General features: G+C 52.9%; 1 protein-coding gene across 2 annotated transcripts in view; it reads right to left on the bottom strand.

Moving 5' to 3' along the window:
- Positions 1-9: 9 nt before the first annotated feature.
- LYRM9 (LYR motif containing 9) overlaps positions 10-11,116 on the bottom strand; it is a 20,655-nt gene continuing 9,548 nt past the window's right edge. Inside the window, exons 1-3 of one of the 2 annotated variants that reach the window (XR_013331471.1) lie at positions 2,937-2,995; positions 1,937-2,029; positions 10-1,000 (exon numbers count right to left, since the gene is read on the bottom strand). Coding sequence is in view for 1 of the 2 variants with exons in the window: in XM_077749644.1 (XP_077605770.1) it covers positions 983-1,000; positions 1,937-2,029; positions 3,601-3,743 (254 nt within the window). In the remaining variant the exon portion in view is untranslated. Of the gene's footprint in view, positions 1,001-1,936; positions 2,030-2,936; positions 2,996-3,600; positions 3,744-11,116 lie in introns of those variants that run through there. The other variant, XM_077749644.1, reaches the window with a different exon arrangement.

Below are 11,116 nucleotides of genomic sequence, written 5' to 3'. Positions count from 1 at the left end.
ACAGATGTGGGCGTTCCTCCCCTGGAGATGGGGAAACCGAGGCCCCACCGGGCCACGTGTGTTACCCAAGAGCAACTTCTGTGGAACGGGGACGCGACCCGGCCTGTCTCTTCACGGATTTCAGGCTCACCGTCACCCACAGGAATGCTCCCTCGCCACCCCCCTGCCGTCCTCCCAGCCTCCATTCTTCCTTCCAAGGTGGTGGCAAAGCAGGGCAGGGCCTTCGGGACAGGTGGCAGCTGCACAGAAGCCTGCAGCTTCGGTGCGTGCCGTTCTTCCCGGCTCCGGGCGGCCTGCGCTTCAGCACCCCAGGGACGCCAGGGCAAGGACGGGGACTTAAGCGGGGACAGGGCCAGGAGGAGCGGCGGCTTGGCGGACTGCTAGGCACGGCGGGGCCGTGAGGGTTCAGGGACAACAAGCAGGCCAGGCCAGGCCCGCAGACGACCAAGGCCCGTGCAGGACGTGGGAGCCAGAGGGACGTATGAGCACGGCGGGGGCAGGGGAGGGCGCGGCGGGCCCGCATTCGGCGCTTTAGACCCATCGCATTTCATCCCGACAGAGAAGTCTGGGCTCAAGGGCAGCGCCCTTGACCAGCCGCAGACCCGACGGCTGTAAAACCCACGCTCTGTCTGTCCTCTGCATGTCTGCCATCGGGGGGTGGGGGGACGCCCCCTCTGAGTCTCCAAGGACAACATCCAGAATAAATGAATGAATCACTCTCAGAGCAAAGGGACCGAGCCCATTCTCCCCAGATCTCACACCGCAGCCGGCCGGAAAAGTAAGCAGAAAGGATGTCGGGGACACAGGCGTGGCAGGAAGAGCCACCTGAGCAAACGTCAGCCTCTCCCACCCCTCATTTCCTGCGCTCAGACAATGAGGCCAGCGGAGAGTTCAAAACTGCCGCCGCGGCTTCGTCCCGGGAGAAGAAGGTCTCTCAATGGCAATGTCTTCAGGACAGCTTTGCTCTTCAGGACCCAGAGCCTCAGTTTTGTTGTTTATACTGTGAGGCAGAGAGAGCATTAGAAGTGGGTGAGGGAGGACTCGGGAAATCCTGAGAATCATCTGGGCCTTAGCTGCCTCCTGCAGGGGGCTTCTCGGAGGAGGTGGCGCTACAGGCACCAGACAGTGAAATCTCTAGTGGGTGCCTGGACCCCCTTTCTTTAATGGAAAAAGAGGCTGGCAGGGTAGGAGGGGGCGCATAAGACAGACACTGGAACATTACAAGTGAATGTATGGCATGTCCATCCTATCCTTGAAGCTGAGGTTTGTTCAAAGGAAAAAGATTTCTCAGTCGGTTTAGCATCCGACTTTGGCTCAGGTCATGATCTCACGGTTGGGGAGTTTGAGCCCCGCATCGGGCTCACTGCTGTCAGCACAGAGCCCGCTTCAGATCCTCTGTTCCCCTCTCATTCTGCCCCTTCCCAGCTCATGCTCTCTCTCAAAAATAAATAAACATTTAAAAAAAAAAATCTGAGGGGGAGCCTAGGTGGCTCAGTCAGTTAAGCGTCCAACCTGGGCTCAGGTCATGATCTCATGATTTTGGGGGTTTGAGCCCCACATCGGGCTCTGTGCTGACAGTTCAGAGCCTGGAACCTGCTTTGGACTCTGCATCTCCCCCTCTCTCTGCCCCTCCGCAACTCTCACTCTGTCTCTGTCTCTCTCTCAAAAATAAATAAACATTTTTTAAAAAGTGTTTGGTTGTTTTTTTTTTTAAATCTCAGAGAGAGAAGGACCTTCAGAAGCCATCTAGTCCAAACCGGCTGCCTTTCCTTGCAGAAAACAGATGCAACCAGAAAGGCATCGCCGGTCATCCCCTCTGGGCTTCTAGAAGAGGGCAGCGGCTCAGCTACGGGGCAAGGGCGACCCCTGGTGGTCACAGAGATTACAGCCAGCAACCCGCTAGGGGACAGGTGGAGCCAGGGGGCCTAGCACTTACTTTGTTCATGACCCAGTCGGCATCTTCAATGGCTCTTTTAATAATCTGCTGGATTCTCTCAGGATTGTCTTCATCCGAATGCACCCGGAAACTCTGGAAGTTGAAGCACAAAAGATGACAAGGCAAAATGCATGGGGCCAGCAGCTTGGGAGCACAGGCCAGATGCACCACGGCCCCTTTCCNTCTCTCTCTCTGCCCTTCCCCTGCTTGTGCTCTGTCTCTCTCTCTCAAAAATAAATAAACATAAAAAAAACTAATAATAAAATAAAGAAAAGTTGCAGACATCATGCCTGGAGCCCCTACACGCTTCGGTGTGTTTTAACAGGGAGGCTCTCTCTTACATAACCACGGCAGTCAAATTTAAAACAATTCAACACTGCTATAATACTATCCCATCTGCAGTCCATATTCCAATCTCATGAATTTCTCCAATAACGTCCTTTTGAATCATTGTTTTTTTGTTTTTTGTTTTTTGTTTTTCTGGTCCAGAATCCAATCCACTCATCACATTTAGTGGTCACGTCTCTTTCATCCCCTAGAAAGCACAGCCCTTCGGGCTTTCTTTCGTTTCTTGACCTTGACATGACGGTTGGGTGCGCAGAGGCCAGCTGTGTGCGAGATGGTCCCTCCGCTTAGATTTACCTGACGTTTTCTTGCTGGTAAAGTCAGGCCATGCATTATTGGCAGGAATGCCTGCCAACGTGATGTTATGTCCCACACTCTATTTTAAGTATGCATCTGAGCTGCCTTATTTGAGCCCTGGTACAGAGCCGATGTGCTGGATGGTACATCTTCTGTCTTCTGAGCGGGAATCAGACACAGGGGCTGGACTGTGGCTTTTGGTGGCTCTCTTACCAGACTGCCGCCCCTCCCCCTCACCACCCCTCGAAAGACCATCCCTGCCCCCTGCTCCCTGTCCCTGGCGCCCAACCCTGAGATGGGCCCCCTGTGATGGGAACCACCCCCCCATCCCAAGGCCAGTACACATGCCCCCACCTGCCTGACCGCGTGTTTGTAGTGCTCCTGGATGCCCTTGGTGGGCAGCTCCCGGCAGCAGCGNCTATCCCATCTGCAGTCCATATTCCAATCTCATGAATTTCTCCAATAACGTCCTTTTGAATCATTGTTTTTTTGTTTTTTGTTTTTTGTTTTTCTGGTCCAGAATCCAATCCACTCATCACATTTAGTGGTCACGTCTCTTTCATCCCCTAGAAAGCACAGCCCTTCGGGCTTTCTTTCGTTTCTTGACCTTGACATGACGGTTGGGTGCGCAGAGGCCAGCTGTGTGCGAGATGGTCCCTCCGCTTAGATTTACCTGACGTTTTCTTGCTGGTAAAGTCAGGCCATGCATTATTGGCAGGAATGCCTGCCAACGTGATGTTATGTCCCACACTCTATTTTAAGTATGCATCTGAGCTGCCTTATTTGAGCCCTGGTACAGAGCCGATGTGCTGGATGGTACATCTTCTGTCTTCTGAGCGGGAATCAGCCAATCAGACTGTGGCTTTTGGTGGCTCTCTTACCAGACTGCCGCCCCTCCCCCTCACCACCCCTCGAAAGACCATCCCTGCCCCCTGCTCCCTGTCCCTGGCGCCCAACCCTGAGATGGGCCCCCTGTGATGGGAACCACCCCCCCATCCCAAGGCCAGTACACATGCCCCCACCTGCCTGACCGCGTGTTTGTAGTGCTCCTGGATGCCCTTGGTGGGCAGCTCCCGGCAGCAGCGCAGCAGGTATCGGTAGAGCTGCAGCGGCCTCTGGACCAGCTCTGCCCCCGGCAGCGGGGCCATCGCAAGCCCCTCTGTCCCTGGAAAACACAGAGCATCGCTTCTAAGGCATCAACCAACACTTGGTCCCGACCCCCACGTTCCACGGCTCTGTGAAGCACAGTTGGACACGACGTGGAGGCCGGGTCCCCTTCGTGCCACCAGCCCCCAGAGCCCAGGCCCCGAGCTCGGGCTGGGCATTCCGTCCTGCAGGAAGTGCCCGCCCGGAGCAGCCCCGTGAGGACCAAAGGCGAGAGGCACAGCCTCATCCTGGGGCCTTCTTTCTGGAAGTCAACTTGGGCTGGTGGGGGAGGAGGTGTCACCGTCAGGCAGAGTAGGGGGGACGCACAGGGGTCCCTGCACTGCGAGATGGAGAAACGAGCTGAGTACACGCACCGGAGGGGAGAACGCCCAGGGGTCTGAGCCTCGCCACTCCAAGCGTGGTCCTGGACCAGTAGCATCAACGTCACCCGAGAGCTTGTTGGAAACAGACCCTCGGCCCAGACCTGCTAGAGATCCTACATTTTAACAAGATGCCCCGTAGGCTCCCGCCTGCACCTCTACTGCAGCATCTTGCCTGGCGCCCCTGCCTTCAGCCTGTCCCTCTCCAGTCGCCTCTGCACTGACGCCGGAATGCACTCTGGAAGCCCTAAGCCTCCCGCCAGTCTGCCTAGCTGCACTTACGCCCCCCAAAACAGAGGGGGGACCCCGTACAATGGGGGCAAAGACCTTCGAGGGCCACCGCAGAGGACGCAACGCCGAAGTCCCCACCGGCTGGGCAGACTCCACTGGCTGGCTTCCCCAAACTATATAAAGTGCTAATCAAATATTGTAAAATGCTAGTCGTGGAACAGATGGTCGCCATCTGCAGCCTTCAAAATTAACATTTGGAGAGAGCACAACTTTGTTTCAGTCGTTGAAAACCCAGGCAATACTTAGAAACCAACCCAGCAAGTATGGGCGGGAGATTATTTTCAGCTCAATTATAATACTTAGTCATTCTCAGTAATAAGTAGCAGGGAGTGCATGTGTGGGTCCACTCAGAAGAGTTCAACTAAAAATGTTTTAATTTAATTTAAAGTGTGGGTTTGCTATTAAGAGGCAAGGAACTTCACGGCGTCACCGCTAAAACTCCAGTCAAACGCTGGGCCCCTAAACAATCACTCGGCATATCTTGCTCTTTGCTCTTGACCTCGGCCTCTCCGAGGCGCGCTGCCTCTGTGAAGGCACCTCTGTCTTCCCAGGCAACCGAACCAAAACCAGCACCGAGCCAACCTAGCCTCCTCTCCCGGCCTCAACCCCATGCCGCGGTCTCTAGGTCCTATCCAACTGCACCTCTGAATGCCCCCTCCGATCTGCTCCCTCCTCTCTGTTCCCACCGCACAATCCGCACTTCAGACTCGTATCGGAGCTCCGTGGACAGCTGCCAGATTCCCAGCAAGCCTCCCTTTCTTCCAGTCTATTCACCACTTAACAGCCAGTGAATCCTTCCAAGACATAAATCTCAGCATGGCGCGTTCCTGCCTAAAAGCTCTGATATCCACCCCATCCCTGCCGCTCATGATGACTTTCCCAAAATGTATGATGAATGTGAAATTATTTTAAGCAGTGACAGACACCTTGATGTCCGCTCAGGTCATGATCTCACTGCTTGGGAGATGGGGCTCCACACTCTGGGCTCTGTGCTGTGGGCGAGAAGCCTGCTTGGGATTCTCTCGCGCACGGTCTCTCTCTGACCCTCTCTTTCTCTCAAACTAAATAATAATTTTTAAAAAAAAATCATGAAAGTGGTACTGAAGTTTAGAAAGCACTGGCCTGTGGAACAAAATCCATACTCCTTCCTGGAACCTCTAAGGCGTCTTTTGATCTGGCCCCTGCCCAGCCCCCATCACATCTCCTATCACTCACTGCAGAGTCCAGGCAAACTGACCTCCGGGTGGCACATTCCACAACAGTCTATGTCATGTTCACGGGTTCCGGTCTTTGCACCGTGACAGAATGCCTGGCATTTGGTAGATGTGTTAGGGCTCTCCAGAGACGCAGAACCAATAGAATAGAGAGAGAGAAACATATCCATACATATCCATATATGTAGATTATTTATAAGGAATTGGCTCACATGATTAGTGATTGTCCCAAGTTGATGGCCATCAGCCTGGAGAATCCTCTCTTACTCAGGGGAGGGTCCATCTATTGTTCTACTCAGGACTTCAAGTGCTTGGAAGAGGCCCACCCACATTAGGGAGGCCAATCTGCTTTACTCAGTCTGGTGATTTAAAGGTTAATCTCATCCAAAGACACCCTGGCCAACACACCCAGAATAATGTTTGGCCAAATATCTGGGTGCCCCAGGGCCCAGTCGAGTTGACGCATAAGCATAACCACGAAGGTAGATGTCCCCATATTCATGTGTTGAGTGAATGCTACTCTTGCGTACAATCTGCCTGCACCGTAGGTCTCCGGATCCTTCGGATCCTTCGACACTCAGCTCTACGTTTTGGCGTCTCCCCCGGAAGCCTTCATTGACCTAGCATCTTGCTACCATGTTCAAAGGGGGCCTGTGGATACCTCAAACAGCCCTCATCACCCCACATCACTCTAGCTCAGTCTTCCTCATCTGTCACCTGAATTGCTGGAAGGGTGTTCACCTGCCCTCAGGTGAGCAGGTGTTCACCTGCCCGCTTCCAGCCACCCTCCACATGGCGGCCACAGTGCCTTGTCTAACGCCCACCTTAAAATCCTCCCACAGCAGGACACATGATGATTATTATGGAAGATTAATTTTCCTAAAGGTACGACGGCAATGTGTTGTGTGGGAGAACGTCCTCATTCTCAGGAGGTGCAAGTGGAAGGAAGTACTCAGACCTGCATTGTCACATCTGCAATGTCCATTCAAACGGTCCATGGAAGACAACACAAAATGAGGAAAGGTAGGGTGAGAAAGAAAAAGTGAACGTGGAAAATGTTCAGATTGCGTGTAGGTGGCAGGAATAGGGGCAGACGTTACTGTAACTTCGACTTCCGCATAGTTTGAAAGTTTTTGTAACAAAACATTATTTTAGAAAAACTCTGAGGCGCCTGGGTGGCTCAGTCGGTTAAGCGTCCGACTCTGGCTCAGGTCACGATCTCACGGTTCGCGGGTTCGAGCCCCGCGTCAGGCTCTGTGCTGACAGCGCAGAACCTGGAGCTTGCTTCAGATTCAGTGTCTGCTTCTCTCTCTGACCCTCCCCTGCTCACTCTCTCTCTCAGAAATAAATTTAAAAAACATTTTTAAAAAAACCCCTCTTCCACAGCTTTCCCATGACCTAGGGGATAAAGTCTTAAGCTCGTTAGGCTGACACCAATTCCTGAAGCTCCTTCCCTGCCCAGCTCCATCCCCCATCATTCCTCTGCCTGCTGGGCACACTGACAGGGCACCTGTAGTACCTTTAGTGATGATAATAAATAATAACAACAAGCACGTACAAGTGTTACTACAGCAGCCTTACTGAATATTCATCATGTGATAGATACTATTCTAACCCATGCACGTAAATTAACTTCCTTTAATTTTTACAATAATTCCGCAAGAGGGTACCATCATGCTCTCCTTCTACCGATACAGGAACAGAGGCAAACAGAAAGTAAGACATTTGTCCAAGCTCACACTGCTATGAATGCAGAAGCCAGGATTTCCACCTGGGTCCACTGCACCACTAATTTCCTTTTAAGGGATGCCTTCTTCCCATGGAGTCTGGTCTGTTGAGACTGTTGGCCGTGACTCCATCTCTCGTGGCCACAAGGAGAGCAACAGACCCAGGCGAGGCCACCTGAGTACTCCCCACCTCTGGAGACGGGTTCCTGAACAGGGTTACAAAGAGCCTGAGCAGGAGTTCGCGCATGCCAGCAATGGTGAGTCCCTGATCGGCCGCTTCCTGCTCTGAACTGTCCTTGCAGCTCCTGCTTCCTGACCTTCCGGGAATTTCCAGATGCCTGCCGGGTTCTCCAGCCTTCTCCCTTGATTCTGCGAGTCCCTAACTCTCTTCCAGGAAATCTCTTTTCGGTTAGGTTTTCCAAGACTCTCCCCCCACAGACTCTCTGTTCCTTTATCTGTTTGCGCACAGCCTTCTGTGGCTGCTTAGGTCAGCAGGTATCGCCCCGGGCTCCGAGTATTTGTCTCTCCCTCCTCCTCAACCAGATCAAGCTGCCATGAGGGCTCCCACCGTGTCAGATTCCTACGTCTCCGCCTTCCCGTGCCGGCACCGTACCGAGCACACGCCTCCACCGATGCTTGCTGGCTGAGGAACCTCGGAGTCTCCATGTCCCGGGTACGCCTGCCCATCACCTCCAGCAGCAACGCCTTCCCTTTCCTACCCTTCTATGTATGGGAAGCCTTTCTGGGCCCTTCAGCTTCCCTCCAACTCACCTGCAGGAACTCCCTGGAGGCAACTTCTGCCTTCCGGCCTCGTTCAGTCTGCAGGGGCTATTCGGTAAGAATACCCTCAAATCTTTTCCCCCAAGAAATGCATCCTTGCCTGAGAGCTGACCAATGTGCAAAGTGTGGTGCTAGACATCTTTAAACAACCCTCTGGGGGAAAAAAAATCAGCATCCCATTTTGCAGATATGAAAACTGAGGCTGATCGTGAATACACATCTAGGAAATGGCAGGGTTGGGATGTGGACTCTGGCTCTGTCTCCAGGGCTCCTACTTCCCTGAGGTTTTTTTTTTTTAATGTTTATTTTCGGAGAGAGAAATTCAGAGCATGAGCAGGGGAGGGGCAGAGACAGAGAGAGAGAGAGAGAGACAGAATCCAAAGCAGGCTCCAGGCTCCGGGCTGTCAGCACAAAGCCTGGCGCAGGGCTCGAACCCACGAACCATGAGATCATAACCTGAGCCAAAGTCGGACGCCCAACCGACTGAGCCACCCAGGTGCCCCTAACCTCCCTGAATTCTTAAAGCAAAGGGGCCCCTCCTTTCCCTTGGCTCTGTTAGGCTCTCAGAGCCTCTCTCTTGGATTAACCCAACACCCTTCTGACACGTCTCTTCTTCAAACCCTCCCTGTACTCAGCCAGAACGTGCAGCTAAAAATAAAAATCTCATCTATGATTCCCTTGTTTAATATCCTCTAATGGCGCCCATAGAACAAACTCTAAGCTCATTAGCATACATGTGTATGGTGGCGGGGTCAGGGGTGTTCAGGGCTTCCCCCCGTCAACCGCCTATCTCCATCCCATCTGCAACCCAAGTCCGCAAGTCCCTCTACCCTCTTCCTGGCTCGGCCCCGGCTCTGCGCCTTTGTTTCTCACACAGCGCCTGGCATGTAGTGCTTGCTCCACAGAAGGGTGTCAGATGGAACCCTCCCTCCCCCAAGCAACCTTCAGTCAACTTTCCCGCACCCCGAAGACTGAGGAGGCAAAGGGAAAACACATGGGCCCCAGATCATGGCAAGGCCGGGGTGAGGGTTAAGTAAGACCGCAATGCGTGCTGTCACCAAACAGGACGCCCCCCTCCCCGGCCCTTCTCCTCCCCCGGGAAAGCAGCAGAAGGGAAAACAATATGTTAGGATGCCTTTCAGGGCTTCTACCCGAGATCAAAACGGCCTGCCGAAGGAAGCTGGTGGTACAAACTGAAACTGGCAGAGGCTTATAGATTTCATTGATTTTAGCCACCTCTGCCGACATCAGACAAAGAGAGAAAAATACACCTTTTTTCCTTCGAAATCAAACTGAAGAGCAGGTGAAATGTATTGTGTCTTTTCCCCAAATCAGAACCGAGTTCTGGCTAGTCATCCTGTAGCTTTTATGCATTACCGAGTTATAAAACTACCTCAGGTGGCACGGCCTGACTCGTGGGAGGTACTCGGTAAAAGGTGTTCACTGAACGAGAGGAAAAAATCATCCAAGGTAGGAAGTCTTCCAAAGCCAGAGCGCTGAAGGCGACCCTTTCCCATCCAGGGTAAAAGATCGTGTCTCCACATCCCTTACGCTCCCTCACAGCAGGGAGCTCATGACCTCCCAAGTCGGAGCTCCCCATTTCCCTTCTGCCAGAGTCATCACAAAGTCCCTTTGGGCCTGAGCTAAAAATCTGCCCTGTAAACTTTCAGTCGTTGGTCTGAGCTCCGCCCTCTGGGGCTCAAGTCAAGTAGCTGACCCCCAAGTCCAGTCTGTCACTGTTCAGTCCATTTCCTCGGCCTGGCAGCCATTCCCTCCCAAGATACCCACCCTGAAGGTGCTGGCCTCTCCCAGTGCGTCCCCATCCCACTCACCCTCCTCCGGACACACACACACCCTCATTGCTGCCGTCACTCTTAGATACACTGTCCGGTGGAAAAGCTGCGCTTTCCCTGTGTTCCGACCAGCTCCACGGGTCCTGGGGCTCAGGTGACACTGTCACCTCCTTTACCTGGGAGTTCAAGGCATGCCGCTCAGACTGCATTCTCTGCTCGGGCCCCCATGTGACTTTGGCTTTCAGCTCAGAGGACGCTTTTTTCTGCGAACTATTCTGAAATCAGTTTCCCACCTTGTGTTCTATTAATTCAGTCCACAAATCTGTTAATTCAGTCCACAATCTCTGGGGGGGTACGTGAGACTGTCTGTTACCCAACTCAACTCAATTTGGCACAATAAAGGCACAGAAATGATCACATACTGGGCACAGATGGGGTACAAAGAGAGAGAGAGAGAGAGACGTTAGCCCCAGTGAGCTGTGTCAATCACCCATACGAAGTCATTCAGAGCATCCGGCACGCATGTGGCTGTGGACTTGGCCCTGGGACCAGAGATGACAGCCCGACATGTTACCTAGCTGTCCTACCTCGAGCGCTCTGCACGGCTGGCTGATGGCATATCTTACTCCCTACCATTCAGGGAGTGATCACTATGTGCCAGATAGGTGCTGAGAGCTTTACGTGTGAGATCTTACGGGGTACGTATCGTTAGCCCCATCTTACAGATGAGAAAACTGGGACTCTGAGAGGTTAAGTAACTTGCCAGAGACCACACAGCTATGAGATGGTAAGGACTAAGGCCCCCACAGAGAACTCCCCTGGGACTCATTCAGGACCCGGTCTGCATTCACGAAAGCATTTAACTGTGCTATTATCCAGTACTTATTTTTTCAACCTTCTTTTAAAATTTTTTTAATGTTTTATTTATTCCTGAGAGAGAGAGGCAGCATGAGCAGGGGAAGGTCAGAGAGAAAGGGAGACACAGAATCTGAAAGCAGGCTCCAGGCTCTGAGCTGTCAGCACAGAGCCCCACGCGCGGCTCCAACCCACGAACCGTGAGATCATGACCTGAGCTGAAGTCAGACACTTAACCGACTGAGCCACCCAGGCGCCCCTCAACCTTCTTGATAAAACTTTGCTCTGTGCTTTTCTGAAACCAGAGGACACCATCTATAGCTTCCCGCTGCATAAAGGTGAAAAAAAAAAA

This window comes from Crocuta crocuta, unplaced genomic scaffold, assembly GCF_008692635.1.
Source record: "Crocuta crocuta isolate KB4526 unplaced genomic scaffold, BGI_CrCroc_1.0 scaffold149, whole genome shotgun sequence".
NCBI classification, from domain to species: domain Eukaryota; kingdom Metazoa; phylum Chordata; class Mammalia; order Carnivora; family Hyaenidae; genus Crocuta; species Crocuta crocuta.
This window is presented reverse-complemented; position numbering and strand designations above follow the sequence as displayed.